The 24174-nt window shown below is 41.5% G+C and overlaps 1 protein-coding gene across 15 annotated transcripts in view; it reads left to right on the top strand.

Moving 5' to 3' along the window:
• The first annotated feature begins 8478 nt into the window (after positions 1-8478).
• Positions 8479-24174, top strand: part of CPEB2 (cytoplasmic polyadenylation element binding protein 2) — a 71338-nt gene continuing 55642 nt past the window's right edge. For 3 of the 15 annotated variants that reach the window (XM_049708798.1, XM_033410675.2, XM_033410673.2), the window contains exons 1-3: positions 15247-17089; positions 20091-20381; positions 21135-21224. In XM_049708798.1, the coding sequence (XP_049564755.1) occupies positions 15395-17089; positions 20091-20381; positions 21135-21224 (2076 nt within the window). In that variant the 5' untranslated portion in view covers positions 15247-15394. Of the gene's footprint in view, positions 8563-15200; positions 17090-20090; positions 20382-21134; positions 21225-21921; positions 22067-24174 lie in introns of those variants that run through there. The other 12 variants (XM_049708804.1, XM_049708802.1, XM_049708800.1 and 9 more) reach the window with 8 other exon arrangements.

Below are 24174 nucleotides of genomic sequence, written 5' to 3'. Positions count from 1 at the left end.
GTAGCTTACTCCCTTCCTCCACTCCTGAACCTATACCTCTTACAACTAATCTCTCAACCTAATCAATGACCAAACCATGATAAATTTGTCTGAGAAGCATGCCCCATTTCTCAACCCATATACACACCTACTGCGCTCATCTTGACGTTGCAGGAGCTTCCTATGCATCTCTGGGCCTCCAGTCTCAACCTGCCTACCCATCACTCATTCCCCATTCAGCCACCTGAGTTATTCTAAAGCTTATATCTGTTCACAGTTCTCCCTGTGGTAAGCCTTCAGTGGCTTCCCATTGCTGACTCAATAGCATCTTCTTAGGCCTACAGGACTCTTAACTCAAATCTCGGGCTCCTTTCTATTTTATTCACAGTTCTCAGGCCTCAACAAAAAGGAAACCCAATATACCTTTCCAGAACACACATGTACTTTCTAATTCTCTCTACTCTTGCTCTTGTTTTGATCCTGTTATCTCAGATATCCTATCTGCCAGCTATCCATCCACCATCCTTCTTTTTCATCCTTCAATGTCCAGCTCAAATGCCAATGACTACATATTGCTTTCCCTGATTAACCAGAATCCCTCAGGATTTCTTGCTCTTTATCCTAGATTTACACATACCGTGTAGATTGAACCATATGATTTACCTTATTTTTGGTAGGTCAAAAATGGCCAAATAACAGTAATTTCAAATAATTCAACCTATAAATTAATGTTTCTCTTACACCACTTATCCTGCTTCAGTAGACTTCTTTATACTCTGTCTTCCTCCTTGCATGCCCAGTGCCTAGCAGTGATGGAAAAGTAGATTCTCAGAAAATGCTTATAGAATTCAAGATAATTGTTATGTATGGATCTCAATATAATACTTCATTGAGTTCCCTTAAGTCTAGGTATCAATCTTTATCTCATTTTGCTGGAGTCTGACAAGGGTAAAGTTACTCACCCAAGGCTGTCTTATCAAGTCAGGAGTGTAGGTATCCTTTCCTCATTTCCATCAGGACCCCGCTCTCTCTACCTACCAACTAATAATTATCTAGCCTAGAGAGGGAAAAATCCACCTCCAGGGTCATCCTTTCTCTAGGCAGCAAGTGTGTAATTTGTAATGTTATCCATTCAGGACATTCATTCATTCACTCAATCATGGAGATGTGATTGGCACTGGGAATATAGAAGTAAATAAGGCAACCAGAGGTGATGAATTTAGAGTGCCTTTGTTCTTTGACATGGTCTTCAAATATTTTTCCTCGAGAATCACCCGAAGACATTTTGAACATTTAAACAATATCATGTATTTTTGAACAGTTTTAAATGTCTTGTACATTTTAAGGTATCTAAATTTTTTATCATAAGTTTACATTGTCACAAAGGATGTAATTTTCAATATATATTTAATATTGTCACTTTAAATATAATTACTATATCATTTTAAATGTATCAAATGAAATTTGAATATTATAATAATTTAATACTCAAGACCAGCTATTTAAAAATATATGAAAAACTATTTTGTAATACTTGGAAATTTTAGGCCTTTTCTTTGTCTATTTCAACTCACATTTCCACTACACTTTCTTCCTGGATTTTATACATATATATTATATCAGAAATGTGGAGCTGTATATTTAGGTCAATTTACAAAAATATCCATGGCAAACAATAAGCCGAATTACACTTTCAGAAAAATTCTGCTTTTATTATTTCAATTCAAATATATATGTTAATAAGCATTGCAAGAAACATTATAAAAACAATGAGAAATAAGTTGCAAAATGAATCCTGTAAGACAGATTATAAAAAGTAGTCAAGGTTAAAATAATATAGATCTAATATGAATAATTAATCCATTTTCATAAATTATAAAAAAAGGTAAAGCAATATGTTAGCTCTCAGTATCAAATCTGTAATAAAGCAATGAGTGTACAGTTTATGAAATAATGATAATATCATTCCTCTAATAAGAATGTGTGTCTCTGTCCAGTCAAAAGGCAGAGAATGGTCAAATGAAGCAAACATGGTCCAACTACATGCCATCACAAGAGACATAATTGATTCAAAGACACAATAAGTTGAAAGTAAAAGGATAGAAAAATATATCCCATACAAAGAGTATCCAAAATAGAGCTGAAGAGCTGAAGTGGCTACAGTAGTATAAGGCAAAATAGACTTAGAGACAAATTTTGTTACTAGTGACAAAAAAGGACATAATAATAAAAGGGTCAGTCCATCATGAAGACAAAATAATTATAAGCATAATGCATCTAACAAGAGAGTGCCCCAAAACATGACGTAAAATACATACATTAAAAAGTGATATAGACAATTCAACAATAATATTTGAAAACTTCAACACCTCACTTTCAACAATGGGTAGAACAACCAGGCAGATCAACAAGGAAACAGAAAACGTAAACACTGTAAACCAACTAAATATAACAGACTTCTACAGAACACTCCAATCAACAGCAAGCAGAATATACATTCTTCTCAAGTGCATATGGAACATTTTCCAGGATATGTTAGGAGTATATGTTAGGAGGCCATAAAACAAACCTCAATAAATCTAAAAGTATTTAAATTATACAGTGTTCTTTGACCACAATGGAATGAAATGAAAAGTCATAATAATAGAAGGAAATTTGAGAAATTCACAGATATGTGAAAATTAAATAAAACTCTCCTAAATAACAACTGAGTCAAAGAAGAAATCACAATGCAAATTACAAAATAATTTGAGATAAATGAAAATAAAACCACACATACCAAAACTCATGAGATGCAGCTCAAACAGCAGTCAGAGGGAAACTTATAGCTATAATGCCTATAAGAGGAATAAAGATCTCAAATCGATAACCTGAACTTCTACCTTAAGAAACTAGAAAAAGAAGAATAAGCTAAAACAAGCAAGCAGAAGGAAGAAAATAATAAAGATTAGATCACAAATAAAATAAAGAATAAAAATAATAGTGAAAATCAATGAAATCAAAAGTTAGTGATTTGAAAAAGATCAACAAAATTAAACTTTAGCTAGCCTGGCCAAGAAAAAAGTAAGGACCCAGATTACTGAAATCAGGAATAAAAGAGGGGACCTCAGTACTAACCTCACAGAACTAAAAAGGATTGTAAGGGAATACTATGAATAATCATATGACATCAAATTAGATAACCTAGGTGAAATGGAAAATTCCTAGAAAAACACAAACAACTGAAACTGAAAAAATTAAAAATCCAAATAGACTTAAAACAAGTAAAGATATTTCATTAGCAATTTTAAATCTTCGCACAAAGAAAAGTCTAGGTCTAGATGGCTTCACTAGGGAATTCTACCACACGTTTAAAAAAGAATTAATGTCAATCCTTCAGACGCTCTTACAAATATTTAGAAGGGGAAGGAACACTTCCCAACTCATTCTATGAGACCAGTATTACCTTAAGACCAAAACAGGACAAAGACATGATAAGAAAAGAAAGCTACAGATCAATAGTCCCTACAAATACAGATGTAAATATCCTCAACAAAATACTAGCAATCCAAATCCAGCAATATAAATATATATATATATATATATATATATTTCAGATGTTAAACCAATCTTGCTTACATTTCTGGAAGAAATTCCTCTTGGTCATGTGTGTAATCATATATATATATATATATATATATATATATATATATATGTATATATGAATGATTGGTTTAACATCTAAAACTCAATCAGTGCAATACATTATATTAACAGAATAAACCACAACGATCTCAATAGATGCTGCAAATTCAGTAATAACTTCTATATCGATTACATGACGAAATAATATTTCTCATATACTGAGTTAAAAAATATATTACTCAAGTTAACTTCACCCACTTCTTTTTCCTTTTTTCAGTGTGGCTTCTAAGAGATTTCACATTATATATGTAGCTTGCATTTGTAGCTCACAATATATTTCATTGGACTGAGATGATCTGGATGGATCCTAGTTTCAAGACCAGTGCTCTCATGGCGTTAGGTATTTTTCATGTTATTTATCAGAGGAGAAAACAGACTGACAATGGTTAACCTGCCCAGGTTAACACACTCCACCCTGTAGGTGTCAGAACTAGTATTGGAATTCAGTTCTGCCCGTAAAGCCTGAGTTTGCCCTGTTTACATCACTGGTTTTCCTTAGAGATTAAATAGTCATTGAAGATATTTAATATTTAACTTTTAGAATTTCTTTCTTCCTTTCAAATGTAGGAAGAATTTAGCCTCCTCACCTTTTCCATTTTTCATTTGGACTTATCCTTCCATTTCTGTTAATGGGATTTTACTACCATTACCACCATCCATTTGCATGCTTTTGGTAATTTTTTGTTTTTGTTATCAACCCCCCCTGCCCCCCACAGGACTACCAGTGTGTTCTTCTAGCTGGCCTTCTAGTCTACTCTTTACCTTACGCAGCATGGCAGATGATAGTCAAGATTTGTTTGTTTGTTTAAACATACATTCTGCGTCAAACGTCATAGAAGACTCTCCATTTAAAATATTGCTTAAATTTACCAAGGCTTGATTTGTGACCCAAGATACGATCTATCCTGGAGAGTGTTCCATGAGCACTTGAGAAAAATGTGTATTCTGTTGTTTTTGGATGGAATGTCCTATAAATATCAATTAAGTCCATCTTGTTTAATGCATCATTTAAAGCTTGTGTTTCCTTATTTATTTCATTTTGGATGATCTGTCCATTGGTGGAAGTGGGGTGTTAAAGTCCCCTACTATGATTGTGTTACTGTCGAGTTCCCCTTTTATGGCTGTTAGTATTTGCCTTATGTATTGAGGTGCTCCTATGTTGGGTACATAAATATTTACAATTGTTATATCTTCTTCTTGGATCGATCCCTTGATCATTATGTACTGTCCTTCTTTGCCTCTTGTAATAGTCTTTATTTTAAAGTCTATTTTGTCTGATATGAGAATTGCTACTCCAGCTTACTTTTTTTTTTTTTTTTTTTTTGCGGTACGTGGGCCTCTCACTGTTGTGGCCTCTCCCATTGCGGAGCACAGGCTCCAGACACGCAGGCTCAGCAGCCATGGCTCACGGGCCCAGCCACTCCGTGGCATGTGGAATCTTCCCAGACCGGGGCACGAACCCGTGTCCCCTGCATCGGCAGGCAGACTCTCAACCACCGTGCCACCAGGGAAGCCCTCCAGCTTTCTTTTGATTTCCATTTGCAGGGAATATCTTTTTCCATCCCCTCACTTTCAGTCTGTATGTGTCCCTAGATCTGAAGTGGGTCTCTTGTAGACAGCATATATACAGGTCTTGTTTTTGTATCTATTCAGCCAGTCTGTGCCTTTTGCTGGGAGCATTTAATCCATTTACATTTAAGGTAATTATTGATATCTATGCTCCAATTCCCATTTTCTTAATTGTTTTGGGTTTGTTACTGTAGGTCTTTTCCTTCTCTTGTGTTTCTTGCCTAGAAAAGTTCCTTTAGCATTTGTTGTAAAGCTGGTTGGGTGGTGCTGAACTCTCGCAGCTTTTGCTTGTCTGTAAAGTGGTGCTGGGAAAACTGGACAGGTACATGTAAAAGTATGAAATTAGAACATCCCTAACACCATACACAAAAATAAACTCAAAATGGATTAAAGACCTAAATGTGAGGCCAGACACTATCAAACTCTTAGAGGAAAACATAGGCAGAACACTCCATGACATAAATCACAGCAAGATCCTTTTTGACTCACCTCCTAGAGAAATGGAAAGAAAAACAAAAATAAACAAATGGGACCTAATGAAACTTAAAAGCTTTTGCAGAGCAAAGGAAACCATAAACAAGACCAAAGACAACACTCAGAATGGGAGAAAATATTTACAAATGAAGCAACTGACAAAGGATTAATCTCCAAAATTTAAAGCAGCTCATGCAGCTCAATAACAAAAAAACAAACAACTCAATCCAAAAATGGGCAGAAGATCTAAATAGACACTTCTCCAAAGAAGTTATACAGATTGCCAACAAACAAATGAAAGAATGTTCAACATCATTAATCATTAGAGAAATGCAGATCAAAACTACAATGAGATATCATCTCACACCGGTCAGAATGGCCATCATCAAAAAATCTAGAAACAATAAATGCTGGAGAGGGTGTGGAGAAAAGGAACACTCCTGCACTGCTGGTGGGAATGTGAATTGGTACAGCCACTATGGAGAACAGTATGGAGGTTCCTTAAAAAACTAAAAATAGAATTGCCATATGACCCAGCAATCCCACTACTGGGCATATACCCTGAGAAAACCATAATTCAAAAAGAATCATGTGCCAAAATGTTCATTGCAGCTCTATTTACAATAGCCAGGACATGGAAGCAACCTAAGTGTCTATCAACAGATGAATGGATAAAGAAGATGTAGCACATATATACAATGGAATATTACTCAGCCATAAAAAGGAACGAAATTGAGTTATTTGTGGTGAGGTGGATGGACCTAGAGCCTGTCATATGGAGTGAAGTAAGTCAGAAAGAGAAAGACAAATACCGTATGCTAACACATATATATAGAATCTAAGAAAAAAAAAAAAAGGTCATGAAGAACGTAGGGGTAAGACGGGAATAAAGACACAGACCTACTAGAGAATGGACTTGAGGATATGGGGAGGGGGAAGGGTAAGCTGTGACAAAGTGAGAGAGTGGCATGGACATATATACACTATCAAATGTAAAATAGCTAGCTAGTGGGAAGCAGCTGCATAGCACAGGGAGATAGCTCGGTGGTTTGTGACCACCTAGAGGGGTGGGATAGGGAGGGTAGGAGGGAGGGAGACGTAAGCAGGAAGAGATATGGGGACATATGTATATATATAACTGATTCACTTTGTTATAAAGCAGATACTAACACACCATTGTAAAGCAATTATACTCCAATAAAGATGTTAAAAACAAACAAACAAACAATAATCTACTGAGAATTTCCAGTGTGGATGTGCATATGGGGAATCCTACAGAGTCTGATATTGCTGGTGGGGATTTCACTTAGTACAACTTTTTCACAAAAAAAATTCAAAAAAAAAATAAAATATTGCTAATCATCTTCACAACAACTCCCACTTCACAGATGACGGTCATTGCTTCCTTCACTTCAAAGATGAGAAAACTGAGGTTCCCAAGGCTTAACTGCTGAAGATACACAGTAACAGAAAGACTTGGGACTAAACGTCAGGTCTCTGACTCCATAGGCCCCACTGTGTCCAACATACCCCTCCTCCATGTCCCTTAATGTGAGTTAAATATGGAGCAGCCTAAAACATAAGCATTTTCATATGCATGATTTATGCCTTTATGAAAATCTTCTAAAGTTTTTTTCATAAAAGTTTACCTATAATTTTTCTATTGAAAATTGACATCTATTTTTCTTTGTATTGTTATGAAATATGGTCTGCAAACGTAATACAATGATGTACGCTTTATAAATGAAGCTTGGATGCAAGGCGACATAAACTCCTAGACTACTATGTAGACAAAAAGTAGACAGTGGGTAAAAGTAAATTGATAGCAATCAGGTTGATGTACAAATCTGGTCTAAAATCAAACCACCCCCTTTCTTCAGAAAGCTTTCCATCCACCGTCGTTACACTTAATCAGCCTTTGCACAAAGGCTGGTATCAATGCTTCCTACCAAGTAAACCTCCTGTTTTTCTTTTTTATTGAACATTCTTAGTCTCCAAAATAAACATTTACAAATTTTAATCTTCTAAGATCAAATTTGATAGATGTAACACCCTTCATCTATATAAAGGCTAAGTATTTAGTCAAAATGCATCTTCACTTTTCTCTGCACAGAATAATTTATCAATAAAAAGAGTTAGCTTTCCAGAATGTGAAAGAAAAGAGTTAAATGCGGTATATCAAATATATACTGTCAGACCTCATTCTTCTAATAGGAGAAGAATGAGTAAGCACATTTGAGGACTATTTCTGAATTTTCATGGGATATGAATTTTGAAAATAAGATGCTTTCACTCTGAGTCACTACTGCCAATTGTTATTCATTTAGTTAGGTGTTACTGAGAATGCTTCAAGGGTTATCCTTTCCATCCTTTATCCTTTGGTAGACTAGCCACCAGTGTTTTTAGGGCTTGTCGCCGTAGCTCTGTTTTGCTCAAATATGTTGCGTATTTTAGGTGATAGCCTTATGTCCAAGTAATGAAGCAGGAGACTGAGAAATGGGGAGATGGAGGCATTAAGCCCAGGCTATAGAAACTACCTGTGGCAAATTATTTTGTTCCTGGGTTTTGGTTTTCCAACTGTAAAATAGAAATATTATTTACTTTTGCTTTATCTACTCACAAAATATATTGTGACAAGTATGGGAGAAAACAAATGAAAATCTCATTGCAAGCCAGCATTACAATGTGTTTCAGTGTGTGGTTTCTTCTGCCTTCTTGATGAATTTTCCTTACCTCTATATCCCACATGCACCCCAGGGCTCCACCCATGACCAGACTAGCAAGGCGATGTTGCAGCATGTAGGACTCCAATTTAGTAGGTCAGTTTCAGTCTCGAATCTCACTGTTCATGAATCTGTCAAGATAATTAGGGCTGGGAATTATCATAACTAGTATCAACAGCAAACATTTATTTACAGTATCTCTGACTATGCACAGAATAATATATGTGTCTTCTGTTTTGTTCACAGTTGTATCCCCAGTGCCTGGCAGTGTCTGGCACATAGTAAGCACTCGATAGTTAATGGATACATAAAAGAATCAAGAAGAACTAGGAAAATAAATATATAAGGCCACTGTCTCCAAAGATTTGTAATCTAATCAAGTTGACTAGGCCTAAAGATAAAAGGTGAGAATGGAACAATTAAGTCAGTCTACATAAGCAGCCCAATAGCATCATGGCAGGAATTACTGGAGAGACTGAAGGCTTCTTCCCTATACGGGAACACTGGAGTTGAATGACAAATCTCCCAGGTTTCAAAAAGGGTAACACCATCTGGAAAACCTTTTATTGTGTTTGGGGGCTACACTTTATCATCAGGGAAAGAGTCTAGATACTTTCCTTTGTCAAAATGGAATGGCAGAGTAAGCAGAATGAAGATTGTAATAACAAGAATGGAGCTTTCAGTTTAGTATTATCAAAGAAAATGCTGGGAAGGGAAGTGAGATTTTTTTTGTTATTTGTTATGGTCTGTTTGTTTTATTTTTTGTTCCTCCAGCAACCATAACTCAATAATGCTACAGTTTTCTAGAAAATGGCACATCTCCTTTTAAGTGTGCTTTGGAAACACTTTCCTCCTTCCCTCCCTCCCTCCCTCTTCTTTGCCTTCCTTTCTTCTTTCTCTCATTCCTTTCATCCTTCCTACAGTATTAATTGGGCAATTAATAATCAATAAAAATTTATTGGGAACCATGTTCCAGGTACTGTGGCAGGCAAGAAAGATGCAGAGATACATAAAGAAAACCATGACCTATAGCAACTCTCAGTCTAAAAGGGAAGATAGCCAAGGAAACATAATTGTTTCCTTGTTATGTCCATATGACACGTTATAACAGTAAAAAAAAATTATTACGACAATGTTAAGAGTGTAGAACAGGCCTCAACTCACTGTCCAGGGGGAGTCAGGAAAGGCTATGGCATTTGGACTGGGTCTTGAAAGGAAAGGAAGCATTAGCTGATGGAAAGAGGCATTCCAGGAACTAGAAACATCATGTGCAAAGGCCCAGAATTATGAAATGACATGGCTGATTCAGAGAATCTGGTAATATGGGGAGCGACAGGTGATAAAGGCAAAGTGGCAAGTTGCAAATAAGTTCTGAAGGGTCCTGTCTACTAGCAAGTTTGGACTTGATACTGTGGAAGCTAGAGAGTGATTATTGACAGGACAGGATCATAGTTGTTTTTTTGGGACTATTAAAGGGAAGAGATTCAGAAGAGGAACTGGTAGGGAAGCCAGCTAAGAGGCTGTGCACTAGAGCAGGACAGAGAAAAAATTCAGAGCTGAGACTTGGGTAAGGGAAAGGGCTAAGGGGTCTACCTTTGAGAAACATTTCTGCAGCAGAACTGACAGAGTATAGTAAGCAATTGTTTTTGGAGGGTGAGAGAGGGAAGAAGAGGATAACAAGTTTCCAGCTTGAGAAACTGGTTCTGTGATGATGACATCGGCCAGATAGGGAGCAAAGAGGAGGAGTGGGTTTAGGAGAAGACGGTAAGTTCAGGTATGGACACATTGAATTCATGGGTCTGAGACAGATGATATTTGAACACATGATAGTGGATAAAGTCACTTAGAAAGAGTATGTAGAAGTAGAGAAGAAGACCAAGAATATAAGCTAAGGAACTCCAACATAAAAGGGATATGTAAAGAGAGAGGAAGGTAGAGGAGAGAATGAAGGAAGGTTTAGAAAAGTGGAGGAAGAACCAGAAGTAATTGAAGATGGTGTTACACTGGGATACTGTGTCAATAAAGCACCCTAAAGTTGGACAGGGTCAATCTAGACCTTAAGTTCTATTTTTTCCTCCAACCCAAAGCCAAGACTAATGAGCTCCCACCTAATGACTAATCCTTTCCCATCCTGTGGGGTCAGACACATTCACAGGCTGGGCAGCAATAAGAAACCAGCATCATGGAGGCTCAGCATCAAATTGGCCTCATTGCCATGCTGCCTAAACTGGTTCGCTGTTTCTACGAGCTGGAGTCTTGATTCCCTGTCTTTGCTCAAGTTCCTGTAATGAACCCCTGTGCTGGAGGCTACGTCCTTCTCCATGTTCCTAAGACAGAAGTCTTGCCTCTTGGAGTCCAGGTTTGTCTATTCCCTTGTGTTAAAATCCTGAGCTGTCCTGTCTGTCCTCACTCACATATCCTGTCAATGCCTGTAACTATCTTGCCTTGCTTATAATTCCTAAGAGCATCTGGGTGGTGTTTGGATAGCTCTTGCCAACAAACAAGCAACTGATAAATGGACTCTCATATTACTACAGTATATTTATAGCTATTAGTTCTTAAAACTGCTATTTGTTAATTCCACGATGCCTTCATTCAGTGCATGCATTTGACAACTCTTGGGTGCCTACTGTGTGCCAGGATTGTTCTAGGTGCTGAGGATGCAACTGTGAACAAAACAATGTATCTTCCCTTATGCGGCTTGCGAACTAATAGGGAAGACAGATAAACAATTTAAGTACATAGTGGGCCAGATGGAGAAAAATCAAACCACCTACAGAGGGAGACGGAGGCTGGAATGGAGGGAGGGTGCTGCTGTTTTACAATGGCGGGCAGGAAGGATATCACTGAGAAGAGTGAGCTTGAGCAGAGACCTAAAAGAAGTGAGAGAGAGAGATGAGAAAACTGATAGAGTGAGCCCTGTTGGTATTGAGGAGGACAAGTATTCCAGACAATGGGAATTGCAAGAGCAAAGTCCCTGGGGCCGACTTGGCCTTGCACATTAAAGAAATAAGCATTCTATTGTGGGGTAGAAGTTGTCAGAGGGATTAGTAGGGGCAGGAGGCAAACATGAAGAACATTTCGGTTATTGAAAATGTTTTGACTTTTATTCTGATAAGTATAAGTATTTCATCAGAGGAGAGGATGTGATCTGTCTGAAAGGAGCATTCCAGCTGCTTCATGGAGAATAGACTGTAGACAAGATCAGAAGCTGGGAAACTAGTTAGGAGTTGAGAGCAACAATCCAGGGCAGAAAAAATGGTGGCCTGGGCCAGGTTGCTTGAGGTGGGAGTGGTGAGAGGTAGTTGGATTCTGGTTATAAATTAAAGGTAGGACAAAGCAGTATGTAATGATGGCTTGGATATCCTGTAACAAAAATAGAAGTCAAGAACGACTCCAAGGTTTTTGGCCTAAGCAACTACACCAATGGAGTGGTGCTTACCCAGATGGGAATTAACAAGGTGGGGAGTTCAATTTGGGGCCTGTTAAATTTGGGATGTCTATGAAGCTGTGTCCTGAGCAAGTGGGAGGAGGAGCTGGTGTACCAGCGGAGGGGCTGGCCTTAGACGGGAACGTGGGGCATGGACAGGCCTTCCACGTACCAGGAAGGAAGGTGAGGTGTACAGGGACAGAGGCAGTGACTAGAAAAGGGAGCCGTGAGGACCTGGGGAAGATTTATAACTGCTTCTAGCTTCTCAGTGAAATAGAAAGCCAGCTCAGCAGCTGAGAGTGAGGACAGAAGAAGGTGTGAGGAGGCTTTAAGATAGAGAAAGTGTGAAATAGTCTTCTATGACAGTGTTCTTCAATTTCAGCTCATGACCTAAATGTGAGTCTTAAAATCAGCTTAGTGATTTGAGATCAATTCAGTGATCAATTCTTTTAAAAAACAATTCTTTTAAAAAGTAAAATTTTAAAAGAGTTTGTTGCATGTATCAAGAGTGAGAATTGCTTAATAAAAGCTTTATTTCAGGTGTATGTGTGTGTCCTGGGTTGCAGCAAAATATTTTTAAACACACTGGCCCAGGGCAGTGGGAGGAAATGAACAAGGGACAGTCAAATTAAACTCAGGGAATGAGTTACTGACCATACAATTAACATATTTTCATGTAAATATGATTAGAATATAGATTCATAAGAACTTGGCTTTAGACCTGCTAGAGGTCCACAACCCCTCTTCTCCCACCCACCCCTACCTCCACTATAGGAAACCTTTATGTTGGAATATTTTCAATGATGGGACACTCACCAGCTTAAAAGTTTTAGATTTCAGAATATAACTTTCTTTGCTATAAAAAGCAGGACCCTCACAACACTCTCTCAGATGTTAAAGCAGTGAGTAGAGGACCTGGCAGTGGAACTTCAGAATTTAGTGTACTTAATATGGAGTTTGACCTTATTACATAATACCAAACTTGATGGCTTTTTCCTTTTTGGAGAGCTCTAAATGCTCTAAAACAAAGCCAGTCTCAGCACACTAAGAAATCTTGTTTTTATTCAAACTTCAGCCCAGAATGGCACCATTTAGCTTTTAAACGTATGCTCTCTTTTCTTACATTGCACTAACTGCAATTTTAATGGATGATTGAGCTAACTTTCGTGCCTACATTTTCAAGATTTGTCATTGGATCTGCAGATGAGTCCAATCAAATATAACTTTACTTAGAAATAAAATTCTACATTTCAATACTTTATATGCCTCAGTTGCTGAATATTTTCCGTGCAAAATAGCTTAATGAATAATAGTAATATGTCAATAGGTGCTGTGAAAATGGCCATTTATATTTTTAATTCTAAAGAGCTCAGGTTATCTTCTAGACATTGTAATTTAGAATAAAAAAGGAATTCTCCAGTTTTATATTTTGCTTGTTAAAAATGGTTTTGAGATTATTAACTCAAACCAATTTTCTATGTACCCACTGATTTCTAAACGATTTATGACCTGTTTTTAAAAAGTACCTTTTCCTTATTTAAAGGCAATGTCAAACTTAGTTTATTAGACAGGATATTAAACATAAATACATGGAATATATTTTCCCCTTGCATTGTTTTTCTCTTTCTTCTGTATTTATTCTGATTTATATAAATTTGAAACACTGAAGTAACAAAAGCAAAGTAAAAAGGGGATGAAATTTAACTAATAGAGAATGAGTGAGGACTCATAAAAGTGTACACTCTTGCCTACATCAGTAAAAGTGTGCTCATTTATAACACTATTTAATATTAGTTCAGTTGTAAATCCAAATCAAGTAGAATCTGAACCCATTTTCAATTGCTTTTGAGATTATTAGCCTGTATTCCAGGATTCTTTCAATAGTTTCACTTCTCTAAACGCCAAGAAAAAGTTAAAATTGCAAAACAGGAACATGAAATCCATATCTTACTAGTATGGATCCCTCTGCTATTCCTTTACCTAGACCCTCATACATATATTTTTTCTCTATGTAAAATGTTTCTTTAGGAAATACACAGGTTTAGTTCCTCTTCTGTTGCTTCCAACAAGAGCTCTACCATGGAAAGCTCTCTCTCCCCTTCCATTTTGCAAGTCTCAACAAGTCTGTTGCTGAGTCAGAACCTCCTTTTCCCCCCTGATGTGAGAAATCTTTCTCCCTTGGAAATTCATAAAGCTTCGGAAATGTTTAAATTAGAGTCTCCCTAGGGGAAAGGGGCGGGGATGCCAGAATGAATGTGGTGGGGAGGAATCCCACCCACTGCAGTCCCGACGGCAACACACGAAACGCTTTCTGAAACAGGAGGACTTGGAGCGGGCCCAGGGTTACCAAGGGAGCTCGCCTCGGAACCCATTATATGCATGTCTGTGTGTAAATAACCGCACGGAGCCGCGGTGGGTTCCAGGGACTTTGTTCCTCATTACTTAAATGAAAATGTATGGTATATGGCCGGGCCTTCGTGTTTACCCTACAGAAAATACTTTCACGCGGCTGCGGGAGGGTGGATAACAGTACTCGGCACGAGAGGCTAAAAACAGAAACCGGAGCGAAAAGGAGACGCTTTCTAGGGCGACGAGGAGGGCTGCGAGTCTGGGCCATGGTGGGGCCAGAGGCGTGGGCGACGCGCTCCGCAGTCAGCAAGGCTGGCGGAGCCCCGCACAGGCGGGTCGGCAAGAGGCCTCCCGCGCAGAGCCCGGACGGCAGCAGGGGCCAGGTCCCCGCTCCCTCGCGCTGCGGGACACGAGCGGCCGCCGACACTGAAAGCCACTAACCGGCCTCAGTTTCCCCGGCTGGCCAGCGTCGCCTAGGGCAGCCCCTGTCCCTGCGACCAAGGCTCCTGTGACCGAAGACGAAGCGGAGGTGACAAGGAGGCAGGGCCCCGAGGGCGACTGGACGGGGGGAAAGTACCGCGTGCGACCTGCTGAAGGTTCAGCGAGGACCCAGAGCCGGGAGGGGCGGTTGCCCAGTAACCGTCCGCGCCCCCCGCGCGTTCTCGCCGTCGTGCGCGCGCGCCGGGCGCACAGGCCTCTTCGGCCGCCCGCCGCCTCAACCGGCCTCTCCTTTCCCCGGGCGCAGGGGAAGCCCGAGGAGACGCGCCGCTCGCGCCCGCGCTCTCCCGCCCTCCCAAGAGCGCTCGCGCGCCCCCGGCCGAGCCTGCATATTAATAAGGGGCGGGACGGGGGCGGGGCAGCGGGGGCGCCGCGGCCTCGAGCCCGCGCGTGCCGGGGCGCACCGCGGGGGGCGGTGCGATTGTGAGGTGGCGCTGACGCACGTTCCGGGGTTCTTAAGCGGCCAGGGCGGCGGCGGCGGCGGCTGCGCCCGAGCAGGTCTCGGGAGGTGGCGGTCATTGCCGCGAGGGGTGGCGGGGCCGAAGTAGGTGCCCCTGGCTCAGTCACGGTGTCCCTCTCTCACTGACTCCCCCTCCTTCCACCAAGGCCGCACCGCCCCAGATCCGGCGGCTTCTTAGGCGGGGCAGCGGACGGGGTGCGTCTCCTCCCGCTGCCGCCGGCCTGATAAATGAGGGACTTCGGGTTTGGGGTGCTGCAAACCGCCCGGCTCCGAAGCAGCAGTCCCGGGTCCCTGTTCAGCGGCGGGGCGTACCGTCCCTACGCCGCTGGAGCCGCGGCGGCCGCCGCCCCGTCACCCTCCGCCACGCCTTTCGGCCCGCTCTCGCCGCTGCCGTTGCCTGTCACCGGCTTCTCGGAGGCCGCCTCCCCCTTCCCTATCCCCTTTGGCTGCGGCGGCGCGGACAGCTCGGTCGCCACCGCTTCCTCTTCCTCCCCGTTCCCGGCGCATCAGCAGACCATGCAGGATGAACTGCTGCTGAGGCTGACACAGCAGCCGGCGAGGCCACTCTCGGGGGCGGAGGCCACGGAGAAACTCCCCAACCACCACCCCGGCGGCGGCACGAACGCGGGTGTGACCCACCTCCTCCCCTCCCAGGACTTCAAACCGAGTCTGCACCACCCCTCCTCCTCCGCCTCCTCCTGCTGCTGCTGCCGCACCTCCTCCCCGCAGGACTTCAGTAAGCGGCAGCAGCAGCAGCTGAGCAGCCAGAAGAGGAAAGAGTTCAGCCCTCCCCGCCTTCCCCACCCTCCGGACTCGAAGCCGCCGCCGCCGCTCCACTGCCCCGGCCGGTTCGGCTCGCCGCCGCCGCCGCCCGGCCAGCTCCTCCAGCCGGCGCAGCTCGCCCAGCGCCAGCCGCAACAGCAGCAACAACAGCAGCAGTTCAGCCTCCCGCACCCGCAGCACCTCCCGCCGCAGGACTTCGCACCGCAGCAGCGCCCGGCCGACCTGCCCCCGCTCCCGCAGCTCCAGCCTTCGCCGCCTGCAGCCCCGCGGCGCCGCCACGGAGGCGCGGGCAGCCCTCGCAAGACCCCGGCCGTGGGCGAGGGCAGCGCCGCCGAGCCCCCCAATGCGGGCTTGGCCCCCTCGACGCCGCCGGTGAACCCCGCGCCGGGCTCCATGGAGTCCCCCAACCATCCTCTGCTCAACAGTCCCAGTAACCTCCTGCCTGGCGGGGCTCTCGGCGCGGGCGCCTTCAGCAGCCTGCAGAGCCCGGACCTTCCGCACCCGGGCGGCGGCGGCGGCGGCAGCGGGGGCGGGGGGCCCCCCGGCGGCGGAGGGGGAGGCGGCTCCGCGTCGCCGCCGCCGCCGCTGCCCGGCTTCGGCACCCCCTGGTCGGTGCAGACCGCGTCGCCGCCGCCCCAGCCCCAGCCCCAGCCGCCGCCGCCCCAGCAGCAGCCGCCGCCTCCGCCCCAGCAGCCGCCGCAGCCGCAGCCGGGTTCGTCGGCCGCCACCCCGGGTGGCGGCGGCGGCGGCGGCGGCTCGCTCAGCGCCATGCCGCCGCCCAGCCCCGATTCGGAGAACGGCTTCTACCCCGGGCTGCCGTCGTCCATGAACCCGGCCTTCTTCCCGAGCTTCTCGCCCGTGTCCCCACACGGCTGTGCTGGGCTCAGCGTGCCGGCGGGCGGCGGCGGCGGCGGCGGCGGGGGCGGCGGCGGCTTCGGGGGCCCCTTCTCGGCGGCCGCCGTGCCCCCGCCACCGCCGCCCGCCATGAATTTACCTCAGCAGCAGCAGCAGCCCCCGCCGCCCGCGGCGCCGCAGCAGCCTCAGAGCCGGAGGTCACCCGTCAGCCCGCAGCTCCAGCAGCAGCACCAGGCGGCCGCTGCCGCCTTCCTGCAGCAGAGGAACTCCTACAACCACCACCAGGTACGGCGGGCGACGGCCCGGCTGCGCCGCGAGGCCGGGGAGACTGCGGGCGGGGGCGGCCGGAGACCGGGCTCGGCCCGGCGCGGCCCCGAGGGGCAGTTGCGAGGGCCCCTCGCCCGACCGAGTAGGACCCGGAGGGCGGAAAAGGGCGACGGGACTCGGGACACCAGACCCTGGCGGGGCGTGAGGGCTGTGGCCACCGTGGGCTGTGGGGCTCCAGAGTCGGGTCCGGCTGGAAGTGGCCCCGGCCGGGCGCCCCCTCGAAAGCCCCGGCGTGGCGGTGGGTCTAGGGCAGGGGCGGAATGGCGCCGGGGCGGGGGCGGGGGGCGGCCGGGCGCGACGTCCCTCTCGTACCTCGTACGGGGCGACCCCGGGGCCCGGCCGGCGCCCCCTGGCCTGGTGAGCGGCCGTCCGGCTTTCTCGAGCCCCGGAGACACGGCGAGACGGCCGGGGTTCGGGGGTCGGAGGACCTGGGGTCCGGGACGCGGGACCAGCGGGCTCGGGCGGCGGCCTCGGGGAGGGGGGGCAGCGGCCGTGGGAGCGAACCCGGGAAGGAGGAGAATGATTACCGGAGACTGTGCGTGTGGTCAGCCCGTGACCTTTCGCCGTCGTCCAATGAGGGAACGGGCGGAAAAGCTTTTTTTCTTTTGAGTTTGTATCATTCTTAATTGGCCGGCGAGACCTGTCGCGGGCGAGGCAGTTGCCGCCCGCACAACCTACCGGGACCAGGGTCGGCGAGGAGCGTCCCGGCCGCGCTCCTCCTGCCCACCTGCCTCCCGACGTGGGTCGGTCCCCCCGAGCTGTCAGATGGTTAAGACTGAGATGCTCCAAGACGGTTTTATTTTCTGTGCTTTTTAATGTTTGGGTACTATTTTGTAGGTTTTAAAACGAAACGAGTCTGCTATTTGTGTGTTACCTTGAAGAGAAGACTTTCACTTTTTTCTTTTTTTTCTTTTCTCTCTCTCTTTTTTTTTTTGGTGGCCTTAACCTTCTCTTGAATGATAGGGTGTGTGTATTTTAAGTGGGTAGTATAATTATGAAATCACAGCAGGCAGGTTTTTTTATTCATCCGAGCCCTTTCAGATTCAAGGTCTGTTTTGTTATCCTCTCAAAACAACGTTTGAGTGGCCGCTGGTTTGGTTAATTGACATTGAAGGAGTATTTTGTTGTTCTTTTTTGATCTAGTCAGCATTTATTATAGTGATCATTCTGTCTAAGGTCAATTTCGTGATTAAAGGTTGAGAGGGAAGCAAGATTGGACCTTAACCACTACTTACGTACTCATATAACTTTTTCCATTGCCCAGTTAAAGTTTTTAAGGGTTACCCTTTTAAAAAGGTGAATACTATCTAATTTAACCAAAATAACAGTTAACAGTTTATTTAAATTAACCAGAATAACAACAGTTTTTGTTGAATCACTGGTTTCTTCCTGAGGAAGGAGAATGTGGCCTATAAGGGTTGAAAATAGTTAATTTTGAAATAGTATTCCCCTTTTCCATGATTTACATAATCTTGAGCAACTGTCTTTTGGGTGTCAGGGTCTTCGTTTTTTAACTGGAAACTTGCCACAGAAAATTATCTGTAGGTATTTTTGTATTCTTAAGGCCTTGGTATATCACTAGAAGACCATATACCAAGATCCATATTTAACTATAATCTGCTTTTTGTCAAAAGATGGGTCTTGCAATGGAGTGTAAGAGGTCACAGCTGTTATATGGAATTTTAGGTCACTGGAAGAGAACTTTGAGCACTGCATCAGTGATGAAAGTAAGGTCCTGAAGAATGGAATATGTCCGTGGTCCCTTAGCTATCCTTTTGAACTACATAGAGGGGGAAAGGGTAGTATATATTCATGATTATATTAGCATTAAAAAAATTTTAATAAGTAATAGGCACTACAGACCAGGTTTGCAGAAAAAAAAATAAGCAGGTTTAATATTAAGAGTGCTTGACTTAAAATAACTTATTGACTTACAGTTAAGTGCACGACCCATACTCCCTTTGGCTAAATGTTGGCACAAAATTATTAAATTATAAGCTTATTGACTGTAAAATTGCTAGCAATTAATACTTTTCACAATCTACAGTTGTAGCCTCTTGGTGAATTTTTCATTCTTTGATGACTTAACTTTTCTTGCTAGAGTTTAGAGTTAGAGTTTGGAATATTACTTTACTTTTGAAAATGAATAAAGTTCATGGAGACTTGTATTACTAAGATCTTTACTAGAATGATCAAAGTATATAGTTGTTTATCTTAGTGTATCCACCTATGGGTAATATCAGATAATTATTTAACAGTTCATGGATAATTAAGTGAAGTAAAAACTATGAAAATTTAAAAGAAACTACATTAAAACCGGAATAAAATATCTTAAAAGTTGAATAAGCAGTGCAAAAAAAAAGACATATTTGCTATATTTTCCCTATCTCAAAAGGCATTTTTAATCTGTGCAGTAGAATAACACCAAATGTTATTATCCACTTTTGCAGTGGTACAGTTTGTTTTAGAAACCTAAAGTCTAGATATTTCACTCATATGATTGGTATATTTTAATTGATAACGATCATATTTTTAGTTCTGTGCTTAGCGGAACATAGTTGCTTTAAGATCATAGTGTAGGTTATATCTGTAAGGATCTTCAAAGTTAATTTCAATTTTAAAGTATTTTTTTCTTCATATCTGTCATTTATACAGTTCTCTCTAAAGGGGAAAAAAAAAGTAACTGCATGGTTCTATTTTAATGAGTGTCATGAAATATCTACTTGATTCATTATAATTTATAGTAGACAAGAGTATGAAAACTCAGCATTAAATGAATATGTTTTCATAAGCAAGATGTCAAGCCTGTTACTTTTTATAAACTAGTTATGATATATTCTGTTGCCTTTATATATTTCATTTTTTTAAGATCATATAAATTCTTAGCTCAGGCCTAAATTTGAATTTGAATTATAAACTCTTTAAATGCTTATAATTTAAATAGATGTATTTTCCCCAGCCTCTTCTAAAACAATCTCCTTGGAGCAACCATCAAAGCAGTGGCTGGGGCACTGGAAGTATGTCGTGGGGAGCAATGCATGGCAGAGATCATCGTAGAACTGGAAACATGGGAATTCCAGGAACTATGAATCAGATATCTCCATTGAAGAAACCGTTTTCTGGTAATGTCATAGCACCGCCGAAATTTACTCGCTCTACTCCATCACTGACTCCAAAATCTTGGATTGAAGATAATGTGTTCAGAACAGACAACAATAGTAATACGCTCTTACCCTTACAGGTAAGAATGGTATGTAAATGGCCTTATTTCTAATGTTAATCTTTCAAAATAGGAAATTGGGGGTGGCAGTAGTAATAGTATGGTAAAATTAACGGATTAAAAAAGAGAAAGCTCTAATTTTTAAGCATATAATTTGATTATCAAAGGATAAAATACCTATACAAAAAAATTGAGACTAAAAAAATCTCTAAACACATAATAGAAAATAAGCTTCATAAAGTGTAGAAAACCCTGCTGTATTTCTTAAATTCATATTGAAACTCTTACTTGGCAGCTCCTTAAGAATGCCTTAATTCATTAATCTTTAACAGGCCACCAAAATGAGTTTCTCCTCCAGTATAGCTGAACTAAAATGTTTCGTAATTGTGCATAAATATAACTATGGTCAGCTGTATGTATATTCAAATATAGTTAGTACAGCTACGATCATGAAAAAATAACATTAGGACTTTTTACATAGAATTAAAATTTGTTCACTGGTTCAGTGACTTTTTTTTTTTCTAAATGTGGCCTAATACTTATAATGATTAGACATTTTTTTCAGGGCTTTTAATATTTTGCTGATATTATAGGTTAATAAAGTCCCCTTATGACTATTTAAAATGAGATATTTTTCCTTAAAACTGTTAGAGGATGGAACAAGGATACAAGATAGAAAAAACTTTGATTGTTTTTTTCTTTTCATTCTTTTTTTTTTTTTTTGTGGGTGGTTATGGGGAAGAGAACTGCTTATTTCTGATGAAAACTTCTATGCTATTGAAGGTGAGATCTAGTTTGCAGTTGCCAGCTTGGGGCTCAGATTCACTCCAAGATAGTTGGTGCACTGCAGCCGGAACATCCAGAATAGACCAGGTAGGCTGGACAGTGTATATTTTTCAGGATTTTGGCTAGGAGTTTAGTATTTGTATTATGAGTAGGATTTATTATTTATTTTCCAATTATACCTATTTAAGCATATGTCAGAGAGCATTAAAGCAATTTATTTTTAAAGGGTCACTTAAACTATTTAATGTAAAATGCTTCATTTTTAAATTTAAAAGTAATTCATAATCATTTTGTATGTCCTAAACATAATAAATTTGTTTTTGGAGAAAGGAATCCTATACCCAAGAGCACCTGACTTTAAACATCAGTCAAACTGAACACATTTTATCTCTTTTCAGAATCATTTGCAATTAGGTATAAAATCATATGTTTACTTAATATCTAATCTTACATTTCATAAATGATATATAAAATTTTTTGGTAAACTTTTTTCATGAAATCTGCTGTATTTGTCTTGAGATGTATTTCTAAGAAAGCCCTTAGTTCAGGTTTTACCTTTATAAAAAACTTTATAGTATTTCTCTATTCTAAATTTTGTTACTGCTATTATATACTGTCTTCTTCCAAATAATCAGTTTCCTATGGAAAAGCTCTGAGTCGAAAAGCTGAGAGTCAGTCTTAATCAAATTACCTTCAAGTCCTTTGTGGTTACAAAATGCTATCTCTCTTCTGCAGATGAAATTTGAATGCATACTGGGTACCAGCTGATGAGAATTATTTCAGGACAAATAGAACACTCAGTCCTCACATAAGAGGATTCTTTCGTACAGAGCCCAAGTTTGAATGAGCATAGACTTGACATTGTGGGAGTCCACTGAAAGGAGCTCTGTTATCCTTAGTTACTTTATCAACATGAAATCATTTTACAAGTAAGGACTGTATAAATAGATTAATATTGCATTTGTAAATATCATTCTAACCTGGCAGGTTGGCAGTAACTTCAATAATCAACCATTAGCACCAGTTTTAAACAAGTCCTACCTACTTACCAAAGTAGTCCTGCCAGGGTCTCCACTTAGAAATAAGTAATTGTCTCATGTAATTTGTAATTTATTGTCTTGTTAATGTTGTAATGTTATCCATATATTTCTCTTCTCTACTCTGGCTCAGTTAGGCCATATTAGTGATATTTTTATGGTAGCACTTTTATGGTGTTCAAATTAAATACATAAATGCCTAGGAGATGGTATGTTAGAAGAGGAAAATTATAATAATTTTGAAGGTGGCAAGGGACATGTTTTTAGACAGGAAAGGACATAATTATTTGAAAAGCTTGTGCAGGAAGAAGCAAGAGGATATGTGCGAGGGATATATATCTATGGAGAAAGAAGATTAGCTCCCATGAGGATCCATGGGGGTGGGGGACAGATGTTGAGAAATTAGGTTATTAAGATAGCTTCAGTTGGTAGAATAATGCTAGAGTAGATAGAGGTGAAAATGAAAGGGAAATTTTCAAACTGGGCTCTGCAGAGGTGCCCCTGGGGCTGCCACAGGATGAGGGCCACAGGATGAGGGTGAGCCCTCCCACTTAGACTTCAAAGACTCTCTGCTCTTACCTATTTTATAACCTATGATTTTAGGTAAATTCATTTTAGGAAAAAGGATTTTGATGCTAAAGGTTAATTTTTTTTGGTAAACTGCTAAGATATTGGCATTCCCTGTGGACTCTTGATCCAGAGATGTGATGATGAAGTTGAAGAGAATGGTGAAGAAAAAGATAGTGGAAAGTAAACTGAACTAGAAGGAAAGGAGGTCTGAAACCTGAATCTTCTTATTCTTCCTTTCACAGTCTGTGACACTGGATGACACAGTCTATGGGCTTTCATCTCTTGGGGTCATAGTTTCCTTATCTATAAAAGGAAGACCTTGAACTAGATCGTGTAAGGCCTTTTTAGCCAGCTCTTATGATTTCTTTCATCTATTGTGGCCATTTCTTTTGCTCCCTGCTTCCTGCTCCCCCCTCCTTTATTTTTAGAATACAAGGGTCTTGGTTTATTGGGGAGGAAGCAGTGGGCATTGGTCCCAAGCAGTGGAGGTATCCTGTATGACCTCCCACGTGGTCTTAAAAGCAATGTTGTTGTATCCTTTGAGTACCCTAAGGGTACTTATTATACAAAATTTGTTCTGTGTTTCTATCTTTCCATAAAAGGTTGAGGTATTTGAAGTTGAGGTTCTTAGAAATACAGCAAAAGCTACAAACTGCATTTGGTATCTTAAACAGTTGGGTAGTTCCTCACTATTTGACAAAGTTAAAATTATAGAAAATACTTAGATGCTTAAATATCTGGGTAGATTATTTTCAGTCCTGATATTTTCTCATCATATATAACATTTTAATACCAATAAAATTTAGTTAACAAATACGTTGTTTAAAAACATTTAACTTTTTTATTTCTTTTGGTCTCAAATTGATTTAAGCCTAAAATGTACTAAATTCTAGAACTAAAGTCTTAATTCTTGTACCTGGCTTTAATTAAATATACCAAGAGCTGGACATGTAATTGAATTTAGTAAATGGGAAAGATTTTGTAGTTTTGTAGCTTTTATTTCAGTTGTATGTAAAATTTTTCAGATTGGCATTTCCTTATTTAAAATGGCCTATTTTTTTATGGAAAAGCTTTAAATTTAAAACTTCTTAAAAACAAATGTAAATTGTTATACACACTTCTGACTTTAAAATGAATGTTAGATAGTCTTATTAATTTCTTTAAGGCTAAGAATTACTTTTCTTTAAAATGCTATTAGCTAGTTACCCTTGCAAGAAGTCATACTCAAAAGTATAAATTCTAAATTACCTTAAAATTGAATCTTTCAGGTAGATAATAAGGCTACAGCATATTTATTCATTAATACTTGAATATTTTAAATCAAGAGTAAATATACTAGTAGTTGAGGTTATTACTTAGAAGTTTACATGTGGAATATCAGTTTTTTGTAAACAAAGCAACATGATGCCTTCAAAATTGTAATATAGCCT

Source organism: Orcinus orca, chromosome 4 (assembly GCF_937001465.1).
Source record: "Orcinus orca chromosome 4, mOrcOrc1.1, whole genome shotgun sequence".
Classification (NCBI taxonomy): Eukaryota; Metazoa; Chordata; class Mammalia; order Artiodactyla; family Delphinidae; genus Orcinus; species Orcinus orca.
This window is presented reverse-complemented; position numbering and strand designations above follow the sequence as displayed.